Here is a 19,144-nt window from a genome sequence, read left to right on the forward strand (position 1 = left end):
TCCTGATATTAAAATATCAACAATGCATTCTTTATGGCTATAGTGTCATTTCCACAGAGCTGAATGCTTTAATTTTAAAGCTTAAGGTATGTTTTTTTTACATGACTCTAAATATGCAATAAAACACAATTATTGGCACGGAATACGCTTGTGCAAAGTTTTATACCATACATTCGACATGTACATCCTATTGTACAACACTGAACTATGCATTCCTTTGCGACAGCCAGTCAACCTGAGTGACAAAAATAAATGAGCTGGACTAACACGAACATTCCATATAGTATGAACGTCTGTTTTATTGTGTGGTACATTCCATAGTATGAACATCTGTTTTATTGTATTGGTGTGGTACAAGTCCTGTAAATTAACGCATCTCTACAAGTCTAAATGCTCTTAACCTTTGACAGTAATGCAAATAGCATACATTTAATAACACCCTGGCCTATACACACAATTTGACATGATAAATTTAGGACACCATTATATCAGAGCTCACTATTTCTATGGAAACAATATGGTTTAAGTATTGAACAGTTGGCCATACATACAAATGAGCTTGCACACTTCCTCCAAATGCTTTATTAAAACATCACTACCCAGCTAAATAACCTTAGCTAAGACATTTGTAAGATTTGTTAAAAACTGTACACAGCTGTAATATACATAACAAGGCAAACTCTTTGGTACAGGTATATACAGACACAGTTTATTTTCACTTTTTTCCCTTTAAATTGGGCTTCTTAACATGACAACTTGTTGAAACCTTCCCAAACATTATATTCCTGAAACGCAGTGAGTGTATGAGAATACCAGCCTCCCATGACAATGAAAGATCTCTTTTCTTACAACCGATTGATAGTACTAAATATCAGGTGACAATGACTTCCACTATGTCTACATGACTTAATGCATCAGAGAGCTCTGGATGTCGTGATAGTAAACCATTACATCATGTGATTCTGACTGAGGAAATGTGCATACTGCTACACCCAGTCTAAATCTGCCAGCCCAATGTGCAACTTCCTAATACTACCCTAATACAAAAATTATGCCTGGGGAGATGTAACATAACCTAAAACAATTTATAAACAAAGAGAACACAGCACTAATCAAGTCTATAAGAGGAAGAAAGTGGATATCAAGACTTTTTAATGGAGACAAAACTCAGCAATAGATGCTACATATCCTTGATTTGTTTGGGGTTTAGTGCAGGAGTGAAACCAAACAAGGACGAGTCGCTAGCATTACAAAAAGATGGGGGGGGGGGGGGGGGGGGTTGCTTGAACAGGTGAGTGAACGGAGCACAGCAGTTTGAGCCAGTATAACTAAGAAATACAACCCCACTGGACTCTTTAACGTCATCAGCACAAAAAAGGGACAGAGAAAGGGAGAGAGGAGCCAACAAATACAAAGCGAACATACATAGAAGTAATTACCTCAATGATAAGAACATTGTAAGAAATAAAATTAAAAAAGAAACAATGAAACAAAAACAAAAAAGAGAAATAAATATTCATCAGATATGCCCAAACTGGAAAGTGATCTGTTGCAGTCTCTGGAGAGAGAAAGAGAGAAAGAGAGAGCGGGAGGGTGAGAGAGAGAAAGAGAGAGAAAGGGAGGGAAGGAAGAAAAGGAAGTGCAATGGTCAGAAGGTAGCACTAGAACGTGAGCCACGGGTGACGTAGGCACTCTGCTCCCGTGGCTCTCTTCTCAGGGATGAGGTCCAGCATGGGAAGCAGGAAATCTGCAAAGCACTCCGCTTCTTCGCGCGGCCACTCGTACTTGTCGACCAGCACCTCGAGCAGCCCCCAGGGCTTCAGCTTCGTGATGTGTTTCAGATCCCCTGCATGGACAACAGCAGTCAACCCCATTGCTCAGCATCACTACTGTACGATTGTGGCAAAAAACACCGGCAATGTGGTATGTTTGCATGAAAGCAATACTCTAATTATTGATTCAGGTTAATGAAACGGATTCATGGTCTAAAGATTGTTCTAACAAACTGGGTTTACATGGGATATTTCATAATTGGGATAATTACACAGAGACGTGACACAATGTGTCTCGAGATTAGACAAATTAAACAGAACAATGTTATCCAATATTTTTTCTAATACATACTAGCATGATTATTTTCTATTCTGGAAGCAGCTTTGTGATTCACTACCACTGAGTGTAGGTAGGTTGTCTCCTGACCTTTTCTGGGACAAGCAAAGATTTGGGAAGGGGGGGGGGGGGGACTAGGAAATTATAGCCCTTCAAAAAATAAACCAAAAGATTGAAAAGCATTCAACATGTTTTATCAGTTTATGCTGACTATGACCTTACTTCGATTAAGATAATCAGGCTAAGATGTTTACATGACAATAGCCTCAATTAGTCAGGATTTATATAATTAGTTGTGATCATTAGTGTGCGTTAGTGTTGTACACCCATTGATAATCAACAAACATTCAGCAGCAAGGGCATTCTGTGAAGTAATTTAATTACCTCCATTTAAGCATCTACATGTAAACCACACTGTTAGCCAGATGTATACCACGGCCACAGAAACTACTCATATTTTAAAGTCAAGCAGGTGTACAGACACGGGCGCCTTAATGCACAGGCTTACCAAGGCTTAAGGCCTGGGCCTCCGAGGATCATGAGACATGAGCTTAACATTGATTTATATATAATTTATATTATAAATTAAAATAGATCATATATTTTCCCTGCTGCGGAGGAAGAGGGATGAAGACAACTGGAGGAGAAGCGCCGGTAAAAGACATGTCAGACCCCTTCAGTACTGACTCTAGGGCAATAGTTTAGACCAACAGGTACATGCTTGCTTACTGGGCCGGAATCCTGCCAGAATCAGGGCTCAAGACTTTTCTGCTTCCGAACAGCAGTATAAACCACATAAAAGATACTTCTCAAAGTGTCATGTCAAATGGACACTGTGTCCAGAGAGTGGTTTTGTATCTCAGGGTACTGTTAATTGTACCTATTGGGTTTTAGGTGTTACTGTATTTTAGAAAAGCTTCCTGTGGACAGGTGTTGAATACACTGTAAGCAATGCATCTGGTTCCGTCCAATGTCATTTGTGATGTCCATATCAAATAAAGAAACATAACATAATTATCCAGTACAAGTCATTTTTACTTTCATGAACTGATTCTTTGTGCCGTCACTGTGTGTATAGTTTTGCAGGACCTCAGTTTGTGGAGGGTCTCCAATATGTCCGTAACCTCAGGGCCTCAAGTAGTTTTAAGGCCCCCCTCTGTATGGATATCGGGACGTATCCAACATAGTCCAAACTATTTAATCACTCATCTAAATCAGTGCTCTTGATATATTAAACTGCATGCAACCATAACAGTAATAAACACTAAACAAAGTGGTAACTAAAACACAGCTTGTTAGCGGTTTCTCTCAAAGTAAACACATATAAACAGTCTCTTTTTTCTGATGCTTAAGTGGCCATGGTATAAATATGATAATGCACGCCAAGGCTTGGCAGAGGAGTTCTTTACCTCCACCTCGTCCATTAGTAACAGTATAAATCATCATGCAGTATCGCTTACATGTTGTTATCCAGGTATGTGCACGTATGAAACACTTTAAATATTAACAGGTGTGGCAATACTAGCCAAGCCATCTACATTGTATGGGTTAAAGACATAAGATATTGATAATTAATATAGACATGATCGATTATATTTCTGCAGCAACTAATGATGTATGAAACTTCAAAAACCCCTTTTACCTTTCTTGGTGAAAAAGTCCTTGGAATATTTGCCCGTCATAATGAGTTTGCGAGGGACACTCCCCAGAAGCTCAATGATCAACGCTATGTGGTCTACACAGTCGCCCGGCATATGGCAACAAAAGGCAAGAGAGACAAACGAGACAAACAACAGATTCATCAGACAGTGTGTCAATCACTGACCCACTCTGGGTGTGTAGGAGGAGGCCAAGAAGGAGGGGGTTCAGGATGACAGCACTCACATGGGGAAACTTTAGTGTAGAAGAATCAGGCCACCAGATGGTGGATACAGTGGTCTTCCCTGTGCATCTCAAACTAAATTGTGGGGGGGGGGGTTCTTAAAAATGTTCAAGCCAGGATGCATCGTTTATGTTCTGCCGTGGGAGCCATCGTTATCAAAACACACTAGTTTTCATACCCTGCAGAGAGCAACAACAATAGTCTTGCAACGCATTTCAGGTCCAGCCCAGAGCTTAAGAAGTCCTGAGCTAAATGGTTGCTGCTTCCACAACAATAATCCTCTGGGAGGGAGATAAATGTTCCTCTCCTATCACACAGGAAAATTATTCACAAAATAAATGGCCTGGAATATGGTCCCAGGCAGCTCCACTATGAGAGAAGAGGGATGGCAGATATCCTCTAAATATGTGATCAGCCTAGTGGTGATCGGCCTATTATATTCCACATTACAATCTTGTGATTCAAGGTGGTTGAATCATACAGTGTGTTAACTTGCAACACAACAGTACGCCGGTGAAAAATACCACATAGTACTATACAGTAAAAACCTCAGTGTTCATTTATCCATTTGTAACTCAGTGTACAAATGTAACCAAATGGGCCCTTACAAGTCTATTTGGTTAAATTTGTACACGCTCAGAGTTAAAATAACACTCAGGATTTTACAGTGTACCTGTACCTTCTACAAATGAAGGACTGTGCTGATGTATTCAATTTATCATTTAGATTGCTTTCTGTTTATGTCCTACAAATAAAAAGTGCAAAATACATTTGTTGGTCGTAATGCCTGAACACACACCAACAAGTTTGGCAGGTGTAAAGAGTGCCGTCAGGGGATCTTCACCCATCCCTACCTGGCCTTCTCCCCAAATGTTCCCAGGGCAGGCCACACACACACACATAGGGTGGCGTACCTCTCTTATCGAAGTATTCCTGTGAGAATTTCCCACTCAGAGAATAGTGGCGTGGGATTTTACCCAGCAACTCAATAATGAGAGCAAGGTGATCTGGAGATTAGGCACATCAGGAGTAGAATGAGAACAGAACAGAAAGGGAGGGGGTTAAGTGGTATAGAAACGGCATGGAAAAAACAACAGAGAAAGCAAGAGAGCAAGGATGAGAAGTGGAAGAAGAGAGAGAGAGCACAACAGAGCCATGTAGAACAACACATTAACAAATGGAGAATGACAGCCTAGTATGACATGCATTGTATGGGAAGACCACAGCGTTTTCACAGACAGCCGCAGCTACACTTGAGTTATGTATTTTAATACATGACAATATCATAAGCCAATAAGATGCAAAAGATTTGACGTGAAGGAAATGAGAAGGGTTAAACCACCTTGAGGGCCATACAATTAAATGACGGTCAGGGATGCACAGTTCATGATATAGAGCTCAACAGTGATGTGGCGAAATAAAAAACATCCCAAATCTATTTTCTACATAGGGAATGTTTGTTATCAGCTATAATGTTGTAACAATCCAATATAGACTTGATCACGAGCGACGTTGTTGCAAGACAATGCAATATGCTCCAGTAGAAGCCAAGCGCGCATCTGTATGCAATCAATTTAGACTAGAGACAAGACCTGGAACGCATCTGTGTCACTTTAGATTTCTTTGGCTATTCAAAAATAGCAGATATACAAGCTATGAGCTTGTAGATCTGCTATTTTTTTCAAATCGTGAAAATTATTTTTTTAATATTTTTTTCCAAAGAACTGTTAGGATTTAGATTTTTTTTTTAAGCGGCCTCAGGTCTTAATGGGTTAAAGCAAAACCAGTTGCACAGAAAGGTTGAAAGCAGAGCGGGCGCACCTGGGACGCCAGGTGTTGCCGCCGAGCCCTCTGGAGGTGTCGTGGGCAATACAGCACCCTTTGAAACCCCTCAGATGGCAGCACGGTCCGCACTCACACCTCAGGCATTCAAGTCAATCAAGGGATTGTATCACTGTAAGGATTTTCTGAAACGTCTATGGAATACATGGAAATTCATTTACGGCATTAGCACCGTTCAAAAAAAGTGGCCGGTCACTGTTGAGCTCTACTGTGATTAGTTTTTGCATCTAGTCAAACACATTATCTACAGTATTTAAATGTTTCATTTAGAATGCCTAGTGTAGTTGGGCATTCATAGTCAAGTTGACAAGTTTTAAAAAAGTCCAATGATAATCTTTTTTGGTTCCTGAGTTGAAATCAGTAACTGGGAAATAACAGATAATTTCAGAGCTACAGCCCTAAATTCCAAGTCATGCTGACGTTAAAAAAGAGGATGGTAGATTTAATAGTGCCGACTCCTGCCGAGTTAAGGTAGAGGCCAGTAACCTAATTAAGTTGCAGTACTGCTACGGCAGAACCACCAGCAGAATATTAAACCAAAAAAAAGGTGACGAGTTCAAGTATAATACATGAAAAAAAAGTCTCTCTTTCTACAGGGGTGGAAAGTGCAAGGAGTGCCAATTAGCTGAAGGCTACATCTCAGCAGATGGCTGACGTGCCCCATCCCAATCAAGTCTGTACACAGATCACAGCTCAGCAGCAGAGGCAGTTGAAGGTAGGGCTGTCACAATCAAGAACTTTTAGTTGACAACTAATAGCCTAATAATTACGATTAATGATTTAATTGTGTTTTGGGCATTTAGGCTTCGTAAACAAAAACTGCACAGGGCAGATATGACATAATACCATATCAACAAAACAAATGCTAAAATACCCAATCTACAATCTCACAACACGTCGCATAGCAACAATATGTGCCATTTCAAAAATAGCAAATCACAAAGTGCCGCTATTTGATGTGTTAGTTAAGTTAAAACTAATTGCGATCATGCAGTAATTGTGATAGGCCTAGTAGCACAGGGGAGGTGCAGGAGTGTGAAGGGGATGAGAAGAGGTGAAGAGAAAGTGAAGGGGGGAGATGGAGGTGGATCAGCAGCGCATCTTCAGCAGTGACAGAAATGTGGCGCCACGTGTTAAGAGGGGAAATAGACACAGGAATAGAGGTGGTACTTCACATTACATGATTAGGCTTGCGTTTTAAATGAAGTAACTCATTATTAAAACAAAAATAACTACAAATCAAAATCTGAAATCAATGTAATGGAGTACCTCAAATGTGCGTTATTGTGAAAAGGAATAAGGAAGTGAGAGGAAGCATATTACTGTACTGTCAAACACAGTGCAGTGATGTGCTGTCAAGTACATAAACTGCCATGCCTACTGCAAAACATTTATGCATTGGCTATTTAAAAAGATTTTGAAACAATACCAACATAGCAATGACAGTCAATTAGAAAGGGAAAACGGATTAAGATTTCCATGGAGAATTTAACAGTAGGCATTATGGTTAAAAGTGACTGACAAGTGAATATAGCTCTTCGCTGTAATCTTTCCACATCAATAAGAAAAACACAATAGGAAGAGCTAGTGTTCAAATGATGACAATTTTAAATGGAGAGAGCGGACACGAAAAGCAGAAGCAGTACCTTCATCTCTGGAATAATCTTCTCCTGAATGCGGTTCAAATAAGTAGTCCCCTGTGGCCAGCTCAAAAGCCTGAGGAGACAGCAGGGATAAACAGGGACATAATTACCGGATACAGACACTGCAGTGCGCATTGGGAACAATAGCTACTGCAGTCACATAAACAAACAGTTCTACTATCACCAGTATCCCTCTCCTCGTGTCACTCAAGTCCTGACACATTTCAGAATATACTGAACAATATTAGCCATAGGAACATTTCTAAAATGTTTGATTGTGATGCAAATGAGCAGATTGAATGCCAAGCTCACCATGCAAGCAGTGCTCCATATATCTGCAGGTGTGCTGTATCCAGAGCCGATGAGCACCTCTAAGGAGCGGTACTGTCGCGTCTGGATGTCCTCTGTAAAGTGCTTGTGCTGTGGGCACAAAAAAAAATAAAAGTAAAAACACTCACAAACCTTTGTCCACAATGATACCAGCTGAACATAATAAAACGGCTGCATGTAGACAGCCCTAGCAGGGACCCCTTGAGTCTATACATTTATGGAACGATGATTGTTATTGCTTAATCATATACACTTTAACTTTATAATGTTGTGGGACATAATATGCTAGCTTACATAGTGCTGCTTTAACTCATTTTAGAAAAGGAAAAAAACACCTCAAGCGAGCATAAAATCTCGCCTTGCATGTTCAAATATAACACAAAATGAACATAAAAACAGCAGCTGCCAACTTCATGTGTATCGGAGGAGACACGTGCTAGCAGGTGGGTGTAGAGGTTAGCAGTGACTACACAAACTTCAATTGCAATACACAATACTCCCATAGTAACTGTGCAACTCAAGAGCTAATTAATACACCTCATGAGATGCAGGGCCCATCTGTATCTATCTATTGAGGCAGGTAAAAGACAGTGAACGTGTTGCTAATAGGAAGGTCTCTAATCAGGAAATTATCTCTCAGGTCATTAGCAGCCAACTCACCACCCAGCAGGCGTTCCCAAGGTCTGCAATCTTGACCTTGATCTTGTCTGCATTGAGCGGCTCAAGAGGGTTGATGAGCAAGGCTCCTGCTCCGAGCTTGGCTGTGCCACCAGGCAAGGTGAGAGAGAAAGAAAGAGAGAGAGAGATGAGTACAGACTGAAACATATACAAAACGGAGGACTCCATTATAACATCAATATTTTATAGTTCACTTGGTGATTAAAAACCCTCGAAGACCTTTAAGTCTCAACAACTAGCGTATAAATTCAATCGTTAGCAGGTCTAACAGTAGAAGGTCAGGTACCATTTCCGAGGCCTTCCTGGGTATCATATCGACTGTTAGGCCTCTCCTCTGCCTCGTTCTCCTCCGGAGACGGACTTTGCTCAAGCTCTCCCTCTTTCAGCCCACCTGGAAACCCGCTGTCAGTCACCACACTGACTACACCTCCCCTGCCTTCAGTCTCAGTGTCCTCAAGCTCGGGAGAGTCCACGCCATTGCAAATGGAATGAGGGGACTCATTGCATTGACCCTCCTGCATGGAGCATTCTTCTGTGGGTTCTGCATTGCCATTGTGCTGGTCTTCCTCCCTCCACTGGGCCTTCCTCTCCTCTCCCTCGTCCACATGGGAGAGGCCATTGCAGTTCACCTCTGACAGCCCCTCTGGTCCCAGCCGCATGGCATTTGTATTTTTACTGCACTCTGTGGGTGTTGCACAGGGTGGCACTGAGGATCACTTCATTCAAATCAAGTCAGTTGCCGATTTATTTACATAGCACTTTACACAAACGGCATTGGGACGAAATATATGCATGTGTAATATCCATCCATCCATCTATTAACAGCATTAGAAATGTATATTAGAAATGTATGTCTGTAGGGTGCCCCGGTCGTCATGGCTATATTCCTTCCCGCAGCTGACCCCAGTTCAAATACAACCCTAAGAACTTTAACGCATGTCATCGCCCCTTTCTCCCGCGTTTCCCGTCTCTCTGTTCACTGTCTTAACCAAGTAAAGCAGAAATTACAAAAAGACAAACTTGCCAGCCAATTCGTCTTGTGCAATGTCTTGTAGGGACACCTGTCTGAGGGGAGCACAGGCCCGCGCCTTGGGAGACTGCGGGTCCTCCTCTTCATCTTCCTCTTCCTCTCGCATCTCCGGGGCCTTCTCCATCTCCTCCAGGTCCATGATGCATTTATCCAGCAGCTCTGCCTGACGTTTCTGCTTCTTCTTTAGCTTTTTCTTCTTGTTCTTGGACATCTTGTGTGTCTGCGTCAGAATGCAAGGACAGGAACACTTAGAAACCAAGTCACTAGTAGGAATGTACATAACTGTAAACATGCAAAGCTGATGTATTATTAATTCAATAACAGAGGGAGTGAACTTACTTGTTTTGGCACAGGTGCTGTACTTACTGAAATGACAACATCAAATTAGTATAAAGTTTGATCACATCGTGTGTATAAAATATGCACACAATTTAATAGCATGAAGATCCCATTAGGGATGCTAATTTTGATTTTTCTAACCAAAAGTCAACTCTCCTTAACTGATCCTTAACCTTTATCATAAGATTAAAGACTGAAATCTAAATGCTACTTTAATTGAATTTATTTTTCTTCATATTTTTGCATTTTCAGAATATTTTTATAAAGCGTGGGATAGGAGGAGAAGGGTGACTTATAATAGATGAATTTTCATAAATGTTTATGTATTCTATGTGCAGGTATATATGAATGTATGTACTGTATGTGGTTTCAAATCAGGCTGTATTATGAGTTGCTGGTTGGGTATACACTGGAATGTTTGTCATTTTGTTTTAGTTTTAAAATTGATGTGTCTGATAGTCCCATGTGGGATGGGTCAAGAAATTGTCCGGACACGGAAATAAAACATTCATTCAATCAATCAGCAGTCAAACTATGCCATTTTTGATCGATGGAAGCTAAAATATATTCAGATCATAATTTTATTGCAATATGCGCTTTTATTCTGCAAAAGATTATAGTTAACTAGTTAAGTATCAACATCCCGAGACCCATACTTGCTGATCCTGAGGGAGGGGGTGCCCCAGCCTTCTGCCATTCTGTAGCCTCTGCAGCTACTTTCCTGATGTAGGGGTCATCAACACTCATTAGGATGTTCTCTGGCTTGATGTCTGTGTGAATGATCTGACACTTGGTGTGTAGGTAATCTAAGCCTTGGAGAACCTGGAGAAAACACACAAACAGAAATGATCCAGGTTGAATTTCAGTCATTCATAATCATGATAGCGACAAAGATCCTAGGAAAACGTTGGTTTCTGCATTTTAAATAAATCAATTTTGCATTGTGGTTACGAGCTGTGCGGCCTCCGCCTTTTTATCAGCAGCAAAGAACATAAAGTAGAAGCAAAGTCATAAAGCTGTAATAAAACAGTAGAAGCAAAGTCATAAAGCAATACAAGTAAATGACAGAAGAAGAAAGAAGAAATACGAGGAAGACTACTACTTATTCCTGCAGGTGAGATTAAAAAAGCCCAAAGATGCTAGCAAAAATACATGAAGCAATTATAATAATAAAGGCCAATTTAATTATAATGATAAATGGGCACGCTTTTCTCCAGCCAAATCTGAATGTGTACCAGTTGATGAGTCAGCAAGGTGTTGTGTTTGGCCCCAGAGAACTTAAAAGTGTGGTTTCAGGTTACCTGGCGTATAATACTCTTAACGCAAGGCAGAGGCAGGCCTTGGTAGTTGGACTTGATGATCCACTTCAGCAGGTGATGTCCCAGCACTTCAAACACCATGCACACATCTGACACACAGCAGTCAAGGGGGCAAAAAGTGTCAAATGCAATGAAGCCAGACTGTGGATGCATTAGCAGCTTGTTGCAGCGTGTCCTTCTCTGCGTTTTGTTGTAAATTAGGCCACACATATTTATGTTGCATTAGGCCCCAAAGTTATTTCACCTTCACAAGAATAAGTGACATTACACAGAGAAAGTATGTTAGGAGGGAGGTGTGAGGACACTGAATGATCTTGGGAAGTATCACCCTACATCTTTCGCTTTTTCGTCTTTTTCTGGGGAAAGCTGGATCAGTGGTGGTCCTATTTCTCCAGCAGGTATTCCTCGCCAACGGAACATACTGTACGCACGCACACTCTCGGGTTAATGGGTGGGCTGTTTTACACTGTTACTTGTGTGCTGGCTTCCAGATGAATTTGACAAGGAGAAGAACAATCCATTGCCATTTCTTTTCACAGGAATCCCATCTTCCATTTGGGCAAAAACAACAATGGGGTCACTGCAAACACACCAGGAGTTAATGGGAGCTAAAAAGGATACGAGTTCCATTGACACCAGAGATCTTAAAGTCATCTAGCAGCTGGACCACCATCTCTCTCTTGGGATCATCAGGGTCCGAGTTTCTTACCTAAGCATAAACAGATGCAGCAAACACAGTCACAAAACAAAACAAATGCAGCTTAATAAAACGGTTTAAAACAGACTGTAAGATTAGTATTCTGACAATACACAATGATTTAATGTTCCAGAGCATTGTTTTGGGAGTGCACAGGTTTCACTTCCTCATGGGACAGTAGACCAGTCTCATAGGTACACTAACAGCTTCAATGACAGTGTACAATAATGCTGCTTGAACACATAGCAGGATTACTGTATGTGGAGGGAATGTACAAACTGCACTGTCTAGTGTATGTGTATAATGGCACTAAATGAGAGGTCCACTTGTTATTGCATGAATTTGCAACACATCACTAGGTAATATGAAATTAAATCAAATTGTCAATGTGTTTCTGTGGCATCATCAAGCAAGACAAACTACTCAATTCCTAATATCACTGTGCTGATTAAGGTGATTCTTATTCAACTACCCATGAAAGAAAAGATTAATAACGGAGCCCAGTAATCAGTACATGAGCTACTCACAGATCTAAGGAGTTTAATCTCATCCACCGCTGTCTCTGTATAGTGCTCTGCACTCTTTACCACCTTCATAGCAACAAACCGCTTCACCCTGTAACCACAAAGCATGTTAACTTTCACACAGGAAGTGCTGAACATAAACAACAATAACTGTGTCAGTTGGCAGAACTTTGTATCCTTACAAACTTCAGGAGTCAAAGAGAAAAAAAGAACAAAACTGAGGGGGTAGTTAATTGCTCTTACTGAATGTCCCAGGCCAGCCAAACTGTGGAGAAGTGCCCCCAGCCTAGTTTCCGTATCACATGGTATTTTCCATTGAAAAGGTCTCCTATTTTCACATGATGATAACCACCTAGACACACACAGAGAGAGGACAATCATTGAATTTACAGCCTAGCAACAGGAACAGCCAGGGTAGAGTCCGATAGACAGGGCACTCACCCTTGCAGTAGTCGTTAGGATCCTCCTGCTCCTCATCATCAGAGCCAAGGATCTCTTCCTCGGGTTCCTGGGGCCAGGCCTCAGGCTGGGCCTGTGGTTGCGGCTGAGCTCTCGGATGGCCTGCCTGCCTGCAGGGCAAACGCATCCATGCCAATAATCAGAGCACTCATCAGGACTCAAGGCCAGAGAACACTTTCCTGACTATTTGTAAGTAGCTCTGACTCTGTGTATTAGTTGTTACAAATTTACTATCTATGTAAAGTAGACATTTACCCACTTCAACCCTATATACTCCATGGTCTGGAGTCCCCCCGGGGTCTATACTAGGTCCTAGTGATGCGCCGGTCAGGTTTTTTCATAACCCGCCCTGCACGGGAGCCCAACCCGCCCCAACCCGTCCCGCAAAAATCAATATAAAACGACCCAGCCCGCCCCGCACCCCGCCAAAAAAAAAAGAAAAAAACACAAACAAGTCCATTCAATTGCTTTCCAGAGAGAGAGAGGGGAACAGAAGGAGGGGGAGAGAGAGAGGGGGACAGAGAGAGCGAGACAGAGAGAGAGCGAGAAGGTGTGTTCTGGTGTTCTTTTTTCTTCCATGGGTTGACCCGCTTCGCCCGCCCCGCAATAATTGGTCGTAATCTATAACCCGTCCGCTATGGGTCGGCCCGCACATCACTACTAGGTCCCCCCCCCCCCTCCAATCTACACTAAATATCTTTGTCAAATATAGCCAATCTACAAGCTCACAATTGTGTTGCAATGTGTTGTGAACTTTTTTGCCAAATGTTCGCCGTTGAATAGGGACGCTATGGTTCATGGGGTTAAATGAGCACACCACAATAGTTAACTGCATCAACCAGGGTGGTGGTGACTTTCTACTTCTACTCCAGAACTGACAAATAGTGATTTCTGATTGTGGCCCAACATACTGTCACCACACCCACATCCTTCTCATTCCATCTCCTACTCTGCGTACAACATGAGCGCAACTGTGTCCATTCTGGCCAACATGAGTACTGAACCATACCAGATGCACTTAGTGCACAGGATCTCAGACAAATATCTTGTGCACTGTTTTAACACCAAAACAAAAGAGGTGTATAGGTGGTGCTCCTGTGGATCAATTAATGAAATGTGCTAATAATGTCAACGTCCTAGGCTCAATTCCCATAGACATAATTAAACATGTTGACGCCTCATTGACTAACGCCACCTGCATATTATGTAGGGCAGTTTGCCATAAACCCACTGCAAGGAATATGGCTGAGTTGTAATGAGTACCTGAGACTAAAACTTTTTTCTATTTTATAACAATTACTGTTATAAAACTACTACTATCTATTTAAGATAAGGTGTTAACTGTTTTGGTGACGAAAACTTTTTATTTTATTTAACCAGGTGTCCTTTATCATAACTCCTCCTGCTTCAATAAAATATGGCGGCCATGATGATGCACTGCTTCAATGAACAGCAGCGCCGAATGAGGTATCTATGTATATCCATGTCGATTCCCACCTCAGCTATATTGCTCAAGTGCCCTTACGCTCCTGTCCTTTCTATGAAGCAAGAGGATTCAACAGACATGGCATTTCCAGTGACATCTCATTCACTATTGCCCTTTCACTCCAAAGTCATGACTGGGAGCCTTCTGGCTGTCAGTGCACATACCACTGTCAGTGACAACTGGTGCGTATCTACCGGGTGCTCATTGCACTGGCATCTTTTCATTGTAAAACCATAACGTGTGAAAGTTGCACTGTGGTGCAATGTAGTGCATGTAAAAAAATAAAATTTTCAGCTAATCTTTGTTATACCGCATTATTCTTGGCAAGTAGTTTTGTTCTTATTGGTGAAGATTGTAAAGACTGCCATGTTGTCCATTTAGAGACAATCAAGTCAATTCGACTGTAAAAAAATTGAAATCGAAAAGATCTTCCCTTTTTTTACTTTTTAATTGCATATTCCAAAATGTTCAACATCATATAGTATAGTGCAGTGGTTCTCAAACTTTTTCATGTCAAGGACCCCCTAATTGACACTTATTACCCCGCGGATCCCCATTTGAAAAGATAAGCCAGGGACCCCAATAAGAGAAGGTTTTTACGGCTCTCTAGCAGTAGCCTCGGAAACCCATGCCTTTTTTTTTGTTTCAAAAGAAAAAAAGCCTGGGAGAACCTTGCAGGAACGCTGGTCTTAGGACCTTGTTATCTCCTAACCGATCAGAGTGCTCCAAACCCAGGCGCTGGAATCCAGCGCCTGGGTTTGGCTCCGCCCTTCAAGACCATCGATTGGGCTCGTTCTTTCAGTCTACTCTAGCAGTGATTCTCAACCATTTTAATTTCAAGGACCCCCAGTTTGACATGCATTAGGCTACGGACCCCCATTTAATGGCATTTATACCTCTGGGACCCCAATTCACATTGTAAAACCAATGTTAATTTAACTCTGAGAGTGTACAAATGGTTACAGACCCATAAGGGTCCATTTGGTTCCTGTCCATCATCTAGCTGGGGACCCCCTGGAACCCCCTCAAGTACCCCTGGGGGTCCCCGGACCCCACTTTGAGAACCAATGGTATAGTGGGAATGAAAACTGACATTTTCATTCCCACTTCAGCTGCAGGTGAAGTGTTACGCAAATTATACTAGGTTGAGAATGGGGGATTAATGGAAAGTTTTACGGAAATCAAGACCAGCTCCTGTTCCCACTTTATGCCAATATGGAACATTGCCAGTGAATGTACAGCTTTGAGTACATGTAGGAAAGGAGATATGACATGCAAAGCTATCGTTAAAAACATTATATAAACACATTTCTTGTGAATGCTTAATGAAACAAAATTAGGGGGGGGGGGGCCATGTCAGTTTCACCAACGGCGGGTTAACATCATCAGGGTTTATGTATCTGCAATGGTAATATTGTTTTCATTGAAATGCCATGCTTCAGTGGGCTGATGCAGGCTTCATCATTCTCTTGTTTTAAATATAGCACTGGGTATATATTATGTAATGCTCTGCAGGATGCCTGCGATAGCATGAATAGTAGAATCAAGTTAAAGGTAAAACCAAAACATTGAGCGCTGATGATTGACATTTCAGTAGGTGTAGCAGTAAATGAATATTTTCATAGCTTCTGACAACAATGCCAAGTGCCAGCATTAGTGAACCGTTTTCACAACATGCAGCGGTTTATAGCACCCAAGACAAGCCCACATTATACCCTACCTTAAAATAAGGGAGTAGAATATGTGCATCCTCTAAATATATATATATATCAATGGCCTACCAGCCATTATACTCCCTTTCATATGTATAATTTGAAGAGAACACCCATCCCTCAAACTAGCCTTTAGCGTTGCCAAATCAATGCAAGACTAAAATAACATCTTACTACACACACAGCCGTTGACCTCACAACTTGTGTACTGGGCAGACAGACAGCACGTGTATGTCAGACTGCCAGTGTGTCCAGTCCTTTTCTGGACACCTGCAGTGACGTGCAGCCATGCATTCAGTCTAAACCAGAGGTCTTCAACAGGGGGTCCGGGACCCCTAGGGGGTCCTCAGAGTTACTAGAGGGGGTCCGCCAAATCTTTGTGTGATTTTTACATTGACCACTTCAACCAAGCATCCCTGTTCTGAGGAGAACTTTAGCCAAAAATAGCAGATCTACAAGCACACAACGTGCGCTTGTAGATCTGCTATTTTTGGCAGAGTGGTTTAGTATAGGGGGGGAAAAGAGCAGGCTAAGTACAGAGTGAAAGGTCAGGTATACTAAGTATTGTTTAAGTGCATGGTTAAATGTCTGGAAATACACATTAACATGAATCCAACATGAAGGTGCTGTGAAACAAGTCTATGAAGCTGCCTATGAAATCTAGGGGAAAAAATATATTCTATACAATATATAATGGGGGTCCGTGCTTTATCTCGCTCTCAGCCAAGGGGTCCTTGGCCTGAAAACGTTGAAGACCCCTGGTCTAAACTAAGTGCGACCCACAGCTGAGGGGGCAACGATAACAACGAACTCACTTTTTGCTGGATTTCTTGGCTTTCGCCCTCTTCTTCCTCGCCTGGAGTGCCAACACTGTCAAAGAGAAAAACACTGACTTAATTGACAATGATTAGATCATCACGATGCACAATGCAGACAGTCTGCAATGGATTTAAAAAAAAACTTGCTATATAAAAAAGGTAAAATATAATGTTACTGTTGTATCTATCAAACGGTTTATGGTTTGTCTGTCTGAAGAGGCAGCTAGATGTGCTAGCTTCAGTGTTGCCAGATTTTGGGAGAGAAATAAGCAACCAGGTCTATGAAAACAAGCCAAAAAGAAGCGTCTACTATAATAGGCCACACGAGCACTGACATTGGCTATTTGAAAATAGCCGATCATCTACAAATTCACAACGTGAAATTTGAAAAAAACAATCTTGAAAAAGTGACAAAATGTGGGATATTTTAACACCACAAATCTGGTACGGTCCGCTCCCTTGGCACATAATATTTGCAGATGAGGGTCCATGGTGGTGGACAAATGCATATTCATTTGGGGGTCCTTGAACCACTGGTTCTCAAACAACATTTAGGAAACAAGCCCCAAATACGCAACAATTACACTTTAGAAACAAGCCCAAAAAACCTGGAACCACCAATATAAGCAACGTTGGAGAAAAAACAGGCCCAAAGTCGCTTGTAATAAGCAGACCTGGCAACACTGGCTGAGCTATAGCTACCTCAGGGTAACCTTTCTCAGAAAAAGGGTTAACATTTAGTACGTGGCAAGATTACAGCTAATGGACCGTCTAGACACTGGTCAACATATAAAGCAACGACCACGCTGTCACTTATAGTTTCTGCACACACGAATTACAGCTGCATATTACGCCAACCGTGGCTAACAGGCTAATCCTGTTTCTATTGACGCCAATGTTAGCTTCAGCTCAAACAGTGCGTGACAGACGTTGTCGGTTCGATTCCGCCGCCAGCTGGAAAGCCAGAGCAGTGCCACCGCGACTCTTTTTACATTCAAAACAAACACATAGCATTCATGGTGTTGTCTGGTGCACCACGGTAACGATACGTTTAGATAAGTGTCTGTAATAAAGATTACCTTTTCTCTCCATGGTAGTACTGGCTGGGTTCAGGAGCTAGCCGTTAGCTTGACTACTAGCAATGTTGGGTCGTATGTTTCTAGCACGCATGCGCGTCTCTCTCTTCATTCGCTTGCCTCAAGGAGGGAGGGGGGGCTACCTTGCTTTTCAATATACCTGCCTGACCGTTCTGTTAATATGTAATGTCAAACATGTTCATGTTGTTGTTTTTGTTGTTTTTTTGGCGGGGGGGTCTAAAGCAGTGGTGTAAAGCAGTGGTTCTCAAACTTTTTCGTGCCAAGGACCCCCAAATAGACACTTATTACTAGCCCGCGGACCCCCATTTGAAAAGATATGCCAGGGACCCCCATAATAGAAGATTTTTACGGCTCTCTAGCAGTGATTTTCAACCATTTTAATTTCAAGGACCCCTAGTATGACATGCATTAGGCTACGGACCATTTAATGGCATGTATATCTCTGGGACCCCAATTCATATTGTAAAATCAATGTTAATTTAACTCTGAGAGTGTACAAAAGTGAGAAAAAGCCAGTACTACCATTTGGTTCCATTTGTACACTCTCTCAGAGGCAAATACCTCTCAGACACTCTCTCAGAGGCTTGTACCTCTCAGAGGCAAATATTGTAATTTTTACTCAACTACAATTATTTGAAAACTTTGTAGATTTTGATTATCATTACAAAACATGCATTAACAACTTCAGCCCTATGCATACTTAGGCTATTTGAAAACAGCCGATCTACAAGATCGCTAGATCTTCTATTTTCAAAAGATTTTTTATACATTTGGAAACTTGTGAAATGTGACATTCTGCTAAATTAGTACCTTTACTTTGAGTACTTATATTTTAATGTGAATATTTCTGTACTTTTACTCAAGTAAATTTTGAATACCGCACTTTTATTTGTAACAGAGTTTTTCTACATTGTGGTATGGGGGGCGGGGGAGATTTTGTGCCAGGGTCTCCCATATGATAAGTGTCAACGTCATCTTTATTTTGTTAAGATTTGACATTTTTCATATCCATGTTGTTTTTCTTCTTGTTTAGTTTGTATTCACACAATGCTTCTATGTATGTTATGCTGGCATGATTATATTGTTTTTGTGATAAAAAAACAATTGATAACAAAAAAGCAAACAAAAAAAATCATATCCACCACCACTGATATCAACATTATATATTTTCTACTCTAG

General features: G+C 41.4%; 1 protein-coding gene and 1 long non-coding RNA gene across 3 annotated transcripts; one reads left to right on the forward strand and one right to left on the reverse strand.

The window, feature by feature from the left end:
* Nucleotides 1–274: 274 nt before the first annotated feature.
* srpk1a (SRSF protein kinase 1a) lies at nt 275–18,036 on the reverse strand. Of its 2 annotated transcripts, none has more exons than XM_084070441.1 (16): nt 17,948–18,036; nt 16,866–16,920; nt 12,835–12,962; nt 12,637–12,745; nt 12,397–12,484; nt 11,794–11,881; nt 11,155–11,261; nt 10,510–10,675; nt 9,854–9,879; nt 9,509–9,734; nt 8,771–9,166; nt 8,467–8,567; nt 7,789–7,896; nt 7,480–7,549; nt 4,906–4,998; nt 275–1,846 (listed from the first exon to the last, which is right to left on the reverse strand). In XM_084070441.1, the coding sequence occupies exons 1-16, from the start codon at nt 17,958–17,960 to the stop codon at nt 1,662–1,664; spliced, it is 1,959 nt and encodes a 652-aa protein (XP_083926567.1). In that variant the 5' UTR covers nt 17,961–18,036; the 3' UTR covers nt 275–1,661. The 2 variants fall into 2 exon arrangements, with proteins under 2 accessions (XP_083926567.1, XP_083926566.1); XM_084070440.1 differs by lacking the exon at nt 4,906–4,998 and adding an exon at nt 3,752–3,844 and having other exon boundaries at nt 17,948–18,035.
* Nucleotides 5,005–6,696, forward strand: LOC311054465. Its single transcript, XR_014601729.1, has 2 exons — nt 5,005–5,596; nt 5,770–6,696. It is a non-coding gene; the product is annotated as an uncharacterized lncRNA (long non-coding RNA).
* Nucleotides 18,037–19,144: the final 1,108 nt, after the last annotated feature.

Source organism: Gymnoscopelus microlampas, assembly GCF_963454915.1.
Source record: "Gymnoscopelus microlampas genome assembly, chromosome: 10".
NCBI classification, from domain to species: domain Eukaryota; kingdom Metazoa; phylum Chordata; class Actinopteri; order Myctophiformes; family Myctophidae; genus Gymnoscopelus; species Gymnoscopelus microlampas.

Bases quoted from the DNA above. Each gene is read 5' to 3' on its own strand.
- srpk1a (XM_084070441.1), bottom strand. The intron at 12,746-12,834 runs GTGAGTGCCCTG...GTGTGTGTCTAG, and splicing joins TCCTAACGACTACTGCAAGG to GTGGTTATCATCATGTGAAA. The intron at 8,568-8,770 runs GTACCTGACCTT...CTGGTGGCACAG, and splicing joins CCAGGAAGGCCTCGGAAATG to CCAAGCTCGGAGCAGGAGCC.